Source organism: Vombatus ursinus, unplaced genomic scaffold (assembly GCF_900497805.2).
Source record: "Vombatus ursinus unplaced genomic scaffold, bare-nosed wombat genome assembly UNPS02009205.1, whole genome shotgun sequence".
NCBI lineage: Eukaryota > Metazoa > Chordata > Mammalia > Diprotodontia > Vombatidae > Vombatus > Vombatus ursinus.
This window is the reverse complement of record NW_020948983.1, coordinates 20,880,294-20,894,548: the sequence shown is the minus strand read 5'-3', so window position 1 is coordinate 20,894,548 and position 14,255 is coordinate 20,880,294. Positions and strand designations below refer to the sequence as shown.

At 39.6% G+C, this 14,255-nt stretch overlaps 1 protein-coding gene across 2 annotated transcripts in view; it reads right to left on the bottom strand.

Moving 5' to 3' along the window:
• The window catches only part of ALPK3 (alpha kinase 3), a 46,253-nt gene extending 45,114 nt beyond the window's left edge, over positions 1-1,139 (bottom strand). Inside the window, exon 1 of one of the 2 annotated variants that reach the window (XM_027851847.1) lies at positions 979-1,139. In XM_027851847.1, the coding sequence (XP_027707648.1) occupies positions 979-1,121 (143 nt within the window). In that variant the 5' untranslated portion in view covers positions 1,122-1,139. The remainder of the gene's footprint in view (positions 1-978) is intronic. The other variant, XM_027851848.1, reaches the window with a different exon arrangement.
• Between the last annotated feature and the right edge of the window lie 13,116 nt (positions 1,140-14,255).

Here is a 14,255-nt window from a genome sequence, read left to right as displayed (position 1 = left end):
TCAAAATATCATACTGAAAAACCCAAGTCCTGTCCCCGGATATTTGGATGCCCATTCCCTTTGTTAATCTGCTTTATTCCCTCCCCCACTACAGGTGCAGTGTCTTCAGCCCTCTCCCCGCTTCCCATGAGTAAAAATTGGCTCTCCAGAAACTACCACTCCTTCAGCCTTAGTGTGAATGGCAGTCAGAGCTGAGCTCTCTCCCCCAGCTCTGGAAGCTTTATCTCTGTGGAATGAAGAGCTTTGACTCTTGGCAAAAGGAATTTAAGGCACCAAGCTCGAAGCCTTCCAGCCCCTCCCCTGAAATCGTTCTAAAGCTAACACCCCACCCCACCCTACCCCAACTCTGTCTCATTCTCCCTGTGGATGGACTTATTTTCACTGAGAACTAATGGCCTATACAGGGATCCAGATACTATTTGGGGGCCCCTCAGATTCCTTCTGGGACCCTAGGGGCTGGTACAGCAGATTCTAGAAGCCTGGTTCTTCTAGCCCTCGAGGTCCCCAAAGTCCCTCAATGGAATGGGATACTTCAGTGTCTTCCCCCTCGCTCCCACCTCTCCCTTTCCCTCCCTGGCTCCCCAGGGCTATGATCATATTGGGGGCCCTTTCTGCCTTCTGTCAGGTCACGGCAAGCCCCAGCTATGCACCCCCAGGCACCAGTACCTTACAAGTTTCCGTTGCCCAATTCTTTTGCCTCTTCTCTTTCCTTTCTTTTCCCTTTCCCCAGGAGAAGAGGGATGCGGTAGGGTCACCGTTCTCCTCGCCGCCCTCATCCCTCCCCATCCAACCCCTCCTTAACCCCTGTCCCGCCCGGCACCCAAATGCTCTCCAGGAGCAAACTGTCCCTTCCCCCTCGTCTCTGCCCTCCAGTGACAGTGGATCCCTCCTCGGGACGGCCTGGGACTGTGAACTGGGAGAATCCCCGACCTGCTCCCCTGCCCCCACTACCCTGCTCCCAAAGGCCTCGGCTCGCACCTGATCTCGGGCCTCATGCTGAGCAAGTAGTTGCGACTGGTCGGGCTGGGCGTCCACACGGGCCCGTCGTCCTCGCCGTCAGGGCCCGCCCCAACGCGGAGGCCAGAACTCCACACACGGCTGGGAGGCCTGTGGGACCCCATCGCGGCTCCCCGAAGGCTCTGGTTCTAGCTCCGGCTCCCGACGGCTCCCTCCTCTCTGCTCTGCCCTGCCCTGCCCCGCCCTGCCCAGTATTTGCTCCCGCAGCCCCCGTCCAGCCCCTGTCCAGCTTCCGGCCAGCCAAGTGACGCTCTTACCCCCTATTTATAGACCCGTGGGCTCCCGTCACCTGCCGCTGTCCCTCCCCTTCCCGGCCCCAGCCTGGGCCCCGCGTAAAAAAGACCCGAGCTGCTGCGGAGCGGGAAGGGGGCGGGGGGGGGGGTGCTCCTCTCCGCAACAAACCCAGGGAGACAGATCCTGGAGTGGAGTGCTAGATCACACCCCCCCACACACACATACACCCCTTTCCTCCTTTCACTATCACTCCACTTCACCCTTCCTCAGCTCATTTCCCTATGCTTACTCTTGCCCCATTCTGTACCACCACCACCACCCCCACTCCCCCAGCTAGCCAGGAACAGATTTAGACCCTAAGGCTGTGCCCTTTTCTCCACTTGAGATCTGGTTCAGACTGCCTCCTATTTAACCCAGCTGGGCTATTAATTAGTCTGATATTGTCCTGCCTTGTTACTTAGCTAGTTTGTCACTCCCAACTGTGCCAAAAGCTCTTGAAAGAAGGGTCTGAAGTCTTGTACAGAGTATCTCCCCTGAAAACCTAGTATTTCTTGAAATAATTGTGGAATGAATGAACCTAGACATCTACCCAATGAGCCAGGAAGGAGCTATCTCACCTCCAGAAACCCACTTCATTCATTCATCTATCCATCCATCCATCCGTCCAACACTTATTGAATATATACTATACGTACAACTAGGAGGGTGGGAGGTGGAGAGAAACAGAAATGCAAGATACAAAGCTCTCAAGAAGTTCTCGAGCCAGATTTGAAAAATAAGTCATGTTTCTATAATGCTATGAGGTTCACAAAATCACTTTTTTCACAGAAATCCTGTAAGATAGGTAGTATATTATTATCCCCATTTTACAGACAAGGAGACTGAGGTTCCCAGAAGTTAAGTGGCTTGCTTATGGCCACACAGTTGTTAAAGTGTCTCAGCAGCATTTGAACCCAGATCTCCTAAACTTAACAGCTAACACTTTTGCTGCTACACTAGGCTGCCTTTCAAAGAGAAAGAAAGATGTGTATACAAATAAATATAATACAGGACAATGTCATATAAATGATACAAATAAAAGTCTGTAGAAGTTCAGAGGAGGGAGAGGTGATTTCTGGCTGGGAGAATCAGGGAAGACTTAATATAGGAAGTTGGCATTTGAGTTGGGCCTTGAAGGGTGGGTAAAATTTCTTCAAATAGAAAGGGGGAGGGTAGATGTGAAGACCTTCCAGGTGAAGGAATAAACAGAATGAGAAAAGAGAGTCAGGAAAGTAGAAGGTGAGCTCAAGGAGACAACTGGTGGTAGAATTTGGCAGGAATATGGTTCTCAAGTTGGGAGTGGTGCAATGAATATTTAGGAAGGGGAGTTGGGAACAGACTATGGAAAGCCTGCCAGGTGATGTAGTTTGGACTTTATCCTGTAGGCAAGGGAAAGCTATTGAGGATTTTTGAAAAGGAGCATAGATATATGAGCAAGAAAGTAACTTAAATTCTAGAAACTGTGACTTAAAATTCTGTAGTGGTAAATATTCTGTAATATTATTAGACATTTTAACCCCTTTTATTACTAAATAAAATTTTTTAAAAACCTAACCTCTCCCCCAAAAGACTCCAAAACAGTGCTTTAGGAAGAGTAATCTGGTGATAGTTTGCAGGATAGGTTAGAATAGAAAAAGGCTAGAAACAAAGAAGACCAGTTAAAAAGCTATTACAAGAGTCCAAGAATGAATGAATGAGCATTTATTAAGCACTTACAGTGTTCAAAGCACTTTTCTAAGCACAAAGAAAACAGTCCCGGCTCTCAAAGAGCTCACAGATAGAAAGGCCCAGTGGTTCTTAGGGTACTGTGGCAAATTACATGGTAATGCATCTTCTTTACTGTAATTTCCAGTGATAAAACCTATCTGTTCTGATGTTGAACCATATGATAGCACCAAAGACTTTGGAATAGAGAATTGTCTTTTCTGGCTCTTCCATAGCTTTGGCTGCTAGGGAGGCAGAGGTTCCTCAGAAGCATTTGCCAGGTCATATCTCAAACAAAATTGCTTCCCAGAAACAATAATGTTTTCCAGGCCTAATGTGTAAGCAAGAACAGTGGTCTGGAGAGCTGCTGCTATGGCCAAGGCTTCCCACCTACTGGTGGTAGTTGGTCTGAGGAGCTGGTAGTGGTGAGGAAGAGTGTCTTATCCCCTGGGATTGCTCCCCTGGCTATAGGACCCAGCCTGGAAGCAGAGCTGGGAATCTGGATGGGAGGGCACTACTATTCCCAGGGACTCTTGGGTTCAGGAACCTGGGATATTTCTGTGCAGGGTGTAAATGGAGGTCGTAGTGGTCAAGGTGATGCAGGGAATTAGGAAGTAGGACTAGGGTCAGCTAGGTGGGACAGTGGACAGAGCACAGGTCCTAGAGTCAGGAGGACTTGAGTTCAAATTTAGCTGGGTGACCCTGGGCTTAACCCTAATTGCCTTCCCCCCCTCCCCCCCAAAAAAGTAGGACTAGAATTTGAGAGAAAGGTGAAGGTTGAAGACATATCTGGGGGTCATTGATGAAATTAATAGCTGAAAGTGCTTTAAGGTTAATAAAGCACTTAAATCTTCATTAGAGAGTTGAACTTAAGAGTCAGGAAGTCCTGAGTTTGAATTTGATCTCTCTGCTGACTGTGTTAGCCTAGAGAAGTCACTTAACCTCAGTTTCCTCATCTCATTTCTCATTTCTCCCATTTTGATGGGGATAATAATAGCACCTATCTCTCAGAGTTATTGTGAGGATAAAAAGAGATAATATTTGTAAAACAGCACAGTGCCCAGCACACAGTAGGTGTTATATAAATATTAGCTAATATTGTTATTGGGGAGAGAGTAGAGGAAGGGAGCAGAACAGAAACTAGCCAGAAATGAGACAAAAGGATAGGAGAATAACCCCAAAAATGTAGTGGTATGTAAGCCAAGGAGAAAGTTTCAAGAATCAGTATTCTGCAGTGCCAAATGCGGCAGTTTGGAGGAGTGAGGATTAAAGAAAGCCATTGGATTTGGCTGGTCACTGTCGAACTTGGAAAGATCTTCAGTAGGGTAGACACGAGTAGAAGGGTCAGTCTTGGAAATACTGGGAGACATTTCCTCTGAGACAGGAGGAGAGGATAGATGAAGAGATGGACATGTGCTGAGGTGAATAGGGCCTAAGAGACTGCTCCAAGGCCTCAAATTTCTCAGTAAAGCAAATCGAGAGTGAAGGAGAAGCAGCTTGAGGAGGGCTGAGAAGGTTTGGAATCACTATCCATCCTAGAGAATGTGCTGGGGAGTCATTAAGGGTTGAATAATAGGACAGTGAAGCAGCAGTTAAGTGCCCAGGTGAAATTAGATGGTATGAATTTGTAGGAGACTAAATTCTGTAATGTTCTCCAGTAGTGCTTTTTAACCGGGAAACACAAACAAGGAAAGCAGACGATGAGGTTAGTCAGATCAAAGAAATTCAACCAAATATTTGTTCAATGCCTACTACATGCAGAGCATTGGTATCTAGGCATTAGAGAGACAAAGAAGAAAAAAGGAGCTTACATCTTAGATTTAGAGTTGGAAAGACCCTTAGTTGTTCCTTTTACAGATGAGGAAACAGAGAACTAGACGGTTGTGACTTACTCAAGATCACACAGGCAGATAGCAAAAGTGGAAAAGGCAGGATTTAAACCTATATCCTGAAAAACTTTTTCGCAAAATACAGCACCCATTCCTATTAAAAACACTGGAGAGCATCAGAATAAATGGAGCTTTCCTTAAAATGATAAGCGTATCTAAAGTGTATCTAAATTTAGATAAGTGTATCTAAAACCATCAGCAAGCATTATCTGTAATGGGGATAAGCTAGAAGCCTTACCAGCACAATAAGGGGTGAAACAAAGATGCCTGTTATCCCCTCTGTTATTCAATTTTGTACTAGAAATGTTAGCTTTAACAATAAGAGAAGAAAAAGAAATTGAAGAAATTAGAATAGGTAATGAGGAAACAAAGCTATCACTCTTTGTAGATGATATGATAGTATATTTAGATAATCCTAGAGAATCAACTAAAAAACTACTTGAAATAATTAACAATTTTAGCCAAGTTGCAAGATATAAAATAAACCCACATGAATCATCAGCATTTCTATTATATTACCAACAAAGCCCAGCAGCAAGAGATAGAAAGAGAAATTCCATTTAAAATAACTGTAGACAACATAAAATATTTGGGAGTCTACTTGCCAAGACAAACCCAGGAACTATATGAACACAATTGCAAAACACTTATCACACAAATAAAGTCAGATCTAAATAATTGGAAAAATATCAGTTGCTCATGGGTAGGCTGAGCTATTATAATAAAAATGACAATTCTATCTAAATTAATTTACTTATTCAATTCCATACCAACCAAACTACCTAAAAAAATCTTATAGAGCTAGAAAAAAATAATAAATTTCATCTGGAAGAACAAAAGATCAAGAATATCAAGGGAATTAATGATAAAAAATGCAAAGGAAGGTGGCCTGGCCATATCAGATCTAAAACTACATTATAAAGCAGCAATCATCAAAACAATTTGGTACTGGCTAAGAAATAGAATGGTAAATCAATGGAATAGATTACGTAGACAAGACACTGTAATAAATAACTACAGTAATCTGCTGTTTGATAAACCCAAAGACTCCAGCTTCTGGGGTAAGAATTCAGTATTTGATAAAAACTTCTGGGAAAACTGGAAAATAGTGTGGCAGAAACTAAGCATAGAACAACATCTCACATGATAACATCAAGATAAGGTGAAAATGGGTACATGATTTAGACATAAAGGGTGATACCATAAGCAAATTAGGACAGCAAGGAATGGTTGACCTGTTAGATCTATGAAGAAGGGAAGAATTTTTGACCAAACAAGAGTTAAAGAACATTATGAAATGCAAAATGGAGAATTTTGATTACATTAAAGTTTTGCACAAACAAAACCAATGCAACCAAGATTAGAAGGAAAACAGAAAGATGGGAAACAATTTTTATAGAGCTTCTGATAAAGGCCTCATTTCTCAAATATATAGAGAACTGAGTCAAATTTATAAGAATACAAGTCATTCCCCAATTGATGAATGGTCAAAGGATATAAACAGTCAGTTTTCAGATGAAAAAAATTTAAGTTATCTGTAGTTATATAAAAAAATGCTCTAAATCACTATTGATTAGAGAAATACAAATTAAAAGGACTCTGAGGTACCATATCACACCTATCAGTTTGGCTAATATGACAGAAAAGGAAAATGATAAATGTTGTAAATGTGGGAAAATTGGGACACTAATGAAGTGTTGGTGGAGTTGTGAATTGATCCAACCATTTTGGAGAACAATTTGGAACTATGCCCAAAGGGCAATCAAACTGTGTGTACCCTTTGATCCAGCAATACCACTACTATGTCTGTATCCCAAAGATATCATAAAAAGGGGGAAAGGACCTACATGTATAAAAATATTTATAGCAGCTCTTTATGTGGTGGCAAAGAATTGGAAATTGAGGGGATGCCCATCAATTGGGGAATGGCTGAATAAGTTGTGATATATGAATACAATGGAATACTATTATGCTGTAAGAAAGGATGAGCAGGCAGATTTCAGAAAAACCTGGAAAGACTTGTATGGTCTGATGCTGAGTGAAGTGAACAGAACTAGGAGAACAGTGGATACAGTAACAGCAACATTGTGCAATGACCAACATTGGATGGGCTTAGCTCTTCTCCCCAATACAATGATCCAAGATAATTCCAAAAGATTCATGATGAAAAATGCTATCTATATCCAGAGAAAGAACTATGGAGTCTGAATACAGATCAAAGCATACTATTTTCACTTTTTTTCATGACTTTTCTCTTTTGTTCTGTTTCTTCTTTCACAATATGACTAATGTGGAAATATGTTTACATGATTGCACATGTATAACCTATATGAGATTGCTTGCTGTCTTGGAGAGGAGGGAGGGAAGAGAGGAAAGGAGAAAAAATTTGGAACTCAAGATGTTATAAAAAAGAATGTTGAAAGCCATCTTTACATGTAATTAGAAAAAATAAAATACTATTTTAAAAACCCCCCACTCTATTCTCCTACTTCAAATCTGACCTACTCAGAGACAGCTAGGTGATGTAGTGACTCCCCCTGGAGTCAGGAGGACCTGAGTTTAAATCCAGCCTCAGACACTGTGTGACCCTGGGCAAATCACTTAACCCTAATTGCTTCAAAAAAAAAATTTGATCTACTTAGGGATTGTTATTTTTTATTCCATCATCTCTATCTTTCCTTTCCCCCAACATACCACATACAGTTATCCCTTCTACATCATAACTTTCCTTTTGAAGTTTTGATATATTGCGGGTCACCATAAGAAATTAAATGGGGATTTGAGGGGAGTTTTGCAGAAGCTGAAGACACTCAAAGGCCAGCAGATGACACAGAAAAGGTGTTTTTATTTATCATTGACCTACATATAGCCTATGACCAAATACTTAACCCAAATTTTACAATAAAGTACTGTAAACACCCCATAAAAGAAAAATAAAAAATTCAGGCTTCTTCTCTGGTATGATGCGAGGGCTAAAAACTTTTATTCAGATTTTCTAGATGGTGGGGGCACTGCATCCCTAACCCATGTGGTATGGAAGGGATAACTGTACTTGTAATCACATGTGAATATGAATAATATATGAATATAAAGAATAAAAGAACACACAAAAAGGAAATAAGAAAGGGTGAAAAAAACCTTTTCAAACTGAAAACAAATCTCATTTACACATCTGTAGGTGACACATTGAATGTAGAATATAAGTTTCTTGAAGGAAGGGATTTGTTTTATTCTTATTTCTGCACAACCAATTTCTGGCATAGTGCCTGGCACATAGTAGGTACAAAATAAGTGTTGATTGATGGAAAACAGATATGTATGAGTGGAGACAAGATGGCAAAGAAGCAGAACTAAACCCCTTCCACAAAACTCTAAAAGATGTACCAGACCTAATTTTAATTGGGAAATCCAAGAAAAAAATGAAAGTGAGAAATATTTCCAGCCCAAGTCAGTTTCTGGAGACAGACAGAGGTTTGCAGAGGTTTGATGGACTCTGGCCAGGAACACGCCATCCATGGAATGTCCCAATGCCCAAGGACTAAAAGAGAGCTGAGAATGGGCACCCAGGAAGGAACGGCTGGGACAGGAAGAGATCTAGAGAATCACTGAACTAGGGCAGGTACAGCAGCAGGGGTCACCTGCCACCTCTGTTGTCCACTACCCAATTTTGGGTCACAATCCAAGGTAGACTAAGGAAGGGCCCTACACCTAGGAGTGGTCATAGTCATAGTGGCTACAAACTGAGAGAGGAACAAATTCAGAAACAAACAGTTCCTGAGCAGAACAGAGGCTCAGTTCTAGACTCCAGACCAGGCTGAAATCCTCAGTGGAATAGCCAGGTCAGGAATCCCAGACCAAAATACAGTTTACAATTCATATGTCCTGAACCCATAGAGCCTCTTGATAGACTAGTAGGAGCTGAGTATATCATCAATATGTATCAAGCTCCTCCTATATGAACATAACACTCCAGGGGTATACAATGGGACTAGTACCCCTCCCTATCCCTAGAAGCCACTTATTGTGTCTCTTTGCACATCCCCTAAGAGGCAGCCAGGTGGCACAGTGGATAGAGTGTCGGGCCTGGAACCAAAAAGATTCATATTTCCGAGTTCAAATCTATCCTCAAATACTTACTAGCTGTGTGACCCTGGGAAAGTCACTTAATCCTGTTTGCCTCAGTTTCCTCATATGGAAAATGAGCTAGAGAAGGAAATAGCAAACCACTCCAGTATCTTTGCCAAGAAAACTCCAAATGGGATTAGGAAGAGTTGGTCACAGCTGAACACCGCTATTAGCTCATGTTTAATTGGTAATGCACTAAATCCACCAGACTTTTTTTTTTCAAATTATCTAACCAGGCTTCCCCTAGCTTGTATTTGTGAAATTGACTTCTGAACCCAAATATCAGACTTTAAATTTATCTCTATTAAATGATATCACTTATTACCAGGAGAAGCAACACTAGCGGATAGTATGATGAACAAAGAGTCAGGAAGACCTGAGTTTAAATCTGGCCTCAAACACTTACTAGCCGTGTGACCCAGGATAAGTCATTTAGCCTCTGTGTGTCTCAGTTTCCTCATTTATAAAATGGGAATAAACAATAATACCTAGCTCTCAGAGTTGTGAGGATCAAGTGAGTTAACGTGTATAAACCACTTTGCAAACCTTCAAGCACTATATAAATGCTAACTGTTACTGTTGACAATAATAATAAACATTGTCTTATTAGATTTAGCCTAATGGTGTAGCTTATCAAGATCTTTTTAGATCTTGACTTTATTATCCACCGTGTTTGCTATCTAACCTTCCCAGATTTGTGTCATCAGTGAATCTAGTAAGCATGTTCTCTGTGCTTTATCCAAGTCTCTGATAATAACAGCAGGCCAAGTATGGATCCCTAGGGCATTTCATTGGAAACATCCTTCCAAGTGGGCACCAAATCATTACTTATTATTCTGAGTCAGGCCCTTCAACCAGTTTCTTCTTTTTTATTTTTTTTTGATAATTAATTTATTTATTTTTAGTTTTCAACATTCACTTCCATAAGATTTTGAGTTTTAAATTTTCTCCCCCTCCCACTTCTTCCTCACCCCAAGATGGCATACAATTTGATATAGACTCTACTTAAACATTCATGTTAAGCATATTTTCCCATTAGTCATGATGTAAAGAACAATTATAACTAATGGGAGGAACCACGAGAGTGAAGGAATAAAACAAAGTGATAAAGGAAAAGGAGAGCAAATAGTATGCTTCCATCTGCATTCAGACTCCATATTTCTTTCTCTGGGTATGGATAGTAATTTCCATCATGAGTCTTTTGGAGTTGTCTTAGATTTTTGCATTGCTATAAAGAGCCAAGTCTATCAAAGTCAGTCATCCCACAATGTGGCTGCTACTGTACAATGTTCTGGTTCTGCTCATGTCACTCCGCATCAGTTCATGTCTTTCCAGGTTTTTTTGAAGTCTTCCTGCTCATCACTTCTTATAGTACAATAGTATTCCATTACATTCGTATACCACAACTTGTTCAGTCATTCCCCAATTGATGGGCATCCCCTCAATTTCCAATTCCTTGCCACCACAAAAAGAGCTGCTATAAATATTTTGTATTTGTGGGTCCTTTTCCCATTTTTATGATCTCTTTTGGATACAGACCTAGGATTTCATATGACTATAGATAGCTTTAGTTTCTTCCTCTGAAAACTGCCTGTTCACATCCTTTGACCATTTATCAATTGGGGAATGACTTGTATTCTTAGAAATTTGACTCAGTTCTCTAAATATTTTAGAAATGAGTCCTTTATCAGAGACACTGGTTGCAAAAATTCTTTCCCAGTTTTCTGCTTCCTTACTTATCTTGGATGCATTGGCTTTGTTTGTGCAAAAACTTTTCAATTTAATGTAATCAAAATTAACCATTTTGCATTTCTTAATGTTTACTATCTCTTTTTTGGTCATAAATTCTTCCCTTCTCCATAGATCTGAAAGGTAAACTATTCCTTGCTCTTCTAGTTGCTTCAAGTATCAGTCTTTATATCTAAATCATGTACCCATTTTGACTTTATCTTGGTATAAGGTGTAAGATGTTGGTCTATGCCCAGTTTCTGCCATACATTTTTCCAGTTTTCTCAGCAGTTTTTGATAAATAGTGATTTCTTATCTCAGAAGTTGGAGTCTTTGGATTTATCAAATAGTAGATTAGCATAGTCATTGACTGTTGTATCTTGCATACCTAACCTATTCCACTGATCCACCACTCTATTTCTTAGCCAGTACCAAGTAGTTTTGATGATTGCTGCTTTATAATACAATTTAAGATCTGGTACAGCGAGGCTGCCTTCCCTTGCTTTCTTTTCATTAGTTCCCTTGATGTTCTGGACTTTTTGTTCTTCCAGATGAATTTTGTTACTGTTTTTTTCTAGCTCTATAAGATAATTTTTTGGTAGTATGGCACTGAATAAGTTAATTAATTAGGTAAAATTGCAGTTTTTTTTTATATTAGCTTGGCCTACCCATACGCAACTGATATTTTTCCAATTATTTAGATCTGACTTTATTTGTGTGAAAATTGTCTTGTAATTGTGTTCATATAGTTCCTGCATTTGTTTTGGCAGGTAGACTCCCAAATAGTTTATATTGTCTGCAGTAATTTTAAATGGAATTTCTCTTTCTATCTCTTGCTGCTGGGTTTTGTTAATAATACATAGAAATGCTGGTGATTTGTGTGGATTTATTTTATAAATTATTATAAATTAAAAACCAAATTATTTTATAATTTGTTTATTATTTTAAGTAATTTTTACTTGACTCTCTAGGATTCTCTAAATATACCATCATACCCTCTGACCCAGCAATAGCACTTCTAGGGCTATATCCCAAAGACATCATACAAGAGGGAAAAGGACCCACATGTACAAAAATATTTATAGCAGCTCTTTTTGTGGTGGCAAAGAATTGGAAACTGAGAGGATGCCCATCAATTGGGGAATGGCTGAACAAGTTGTGGTATATGAATGTAATGGAATACTATTGTGCTATAAGAAATGATGAACAGGCTGACTTCAGAAAAACCTGGAAAGACTTGTATGGTCTGATGCTGAGTGAAGTGAGCAGAACCAAGAGAACGTTGTACACAATAACAGCCACATTGTACGATGACTAATATTTATAAACTTAACCCTTACCAGCAATACCAGGATCTAAGACATCTCCAAAGGCCTCATGATGGAAAATGCTATCCACATCCAAAGAAAGAACTATGGAATTTGAATGCAAATTGAAGCATATATTTGCTATTTTTTTCTCTTCTGTTGAGTTTTGTTTCCTCTTTCTGGTGGTTCTTCCTATTGGTTCTAATTCTTACTTATAACATCACCAATGTGAAAATATGTTTAATAGGAATGTATTTGTATAGCCTATATCAGATTGTGTGCTGTCTTGGGGAGGGTGGTGGGGAGGAAAGGGGAGAAAAATTTTAAACTCAAAAGCATATGGAAGTGATTGTTGATAAATCAAAATAAATTAATAAAAAATATATATACCATCATATCATCTCCAAAGAGTGATAGCTTTGCTTCTTTGCCTATTCTAATTCCTTCAATTTCTTTTTCTTCTCCAATTGCTACAGCTAACATTTCTAGCACAATATTGAATAACAGTGGTGATAATGGACATTCTTGTTTCACCCCGGATCTTATTGGAAATGCTTCTAGCTTTTTCCCATTACATATAATGCTTGGGGATGGTTTTTGATAGATGCTATCATTTTATGGAAGACTCCATTTATTCCCATGCTCTCTAGTGTTTTGAATAGGAATGGGTGTTGTATTTTGTCAAATGCTTTTTATGCATCTATTGAGATAATCATATGATTTCTTTTAGTTTTGAATGGTCAATTACAATGATAGTTTTCCTAATAATGAACTAGCCCTGCATTCCTTGTATAAATCCTACCTGATCAAAGTGTATTATCCTTGAGAGAAGTTGTTGTAATCTCTTTGCTAACATTTTCTTTAAAATTTTTGCATCTATATTCATTAGGGAAATTGGTCTATAATTTTCTTTGTTTTGGCACTTCCTGCTTTAGGTATCAGCACCATATCTGCATCATAAAAACCTTCAACCAGTTTCGAAAACATCTCATTAAACTTTCATGTAGCCATATCTCTCCATAGTTTCCTCAAGAGCAGCACGAAGTACTTTGTTACATGCTTTCCTAAAATCTAGATAACCTTTCCCCTCCTTTTCATTGGGGGCACAGAAGGAAGACTTTGGCTGAGGAATGTTATATACATGGTCACTGATCTGGTTGTTTTGGCTTATATTTTTTTCTTTGTTACAAGGGAAGATTCACTGGGTAGGGGAAGAATCTATGTGGAAATGACCTTAATGTAAAAATTAAAAGTGGCAGTTAAACTTTTCCTGATAAAATCCTATCAAATCTCTTATAAAAGTGAATGTTGAAAACTATCTTTACACATAATTGGAAAAAATAAAATACTATTAAGTGGAAAAATAAAATAAAATAAAATCTAGGTAAACTATAGCCTTCCCCTGGTCTACCAGTTCAGTGATACTGTTAGGCTAGAACATTAGTCTGGCATGACCTGTTCTTGATGAAGCCATTATAATTCCTTGGGATCACTGCTGCCTTCCTTAGATGATCACTAATCATTTCTTTAATTATTCAAGTGGTTGGGACACCCTGTACACCCTAGAATCTTGACAGGAATTGAATTAGAGCTCACTGGCCTAGAGTCTACACATTCTATTCTCCTCTTTGTCAGAAATTGGGGCATTTGCCCTTAACCAGTCCTATGGTTCTTCAAGTTTTTCCAGTAGCAGAGAATGTAGTTCATCTAGGATAAGTGACTTGAACTCATAAAGAGGCGCTAGGTATTTTCTATTTCATTATTTGGGGATATCAGCTCCTCATTAGCTTTGTGCTGTCCTTTCCTACTCTAAAGATACTTATCAGTGGAAGAGAAATCAGAAGCGCAAAAAAAAGAGAGAACTGAGCATTTCTACCTTCTTGCATCATCACTTACCATTGTCTCATCTGTTTTAAGAAATGGTCCCATCGCTTCTTTGATGCTCTTCTATTTCCCAATAATATAAAAAATATAATATATGATAATAAATAAAATATGCCTCTTGCTGTCCTTGGACTTCCTTGCCAGCCTCAAGTCATTCTTGGCTTCAGCACTCCTGGCACGATTCTTATAGGTCGATGCTAAACTTCTGTATTTATTCGCTGTCACTCATTCTTTGACTCTGTTTTTTCATTTGTGAAATGAGAATGACAGTGCCTCTCATTGGGCTATTGAAAGACTAAAATGAGAGAATATATGTCAAAGTATTTTG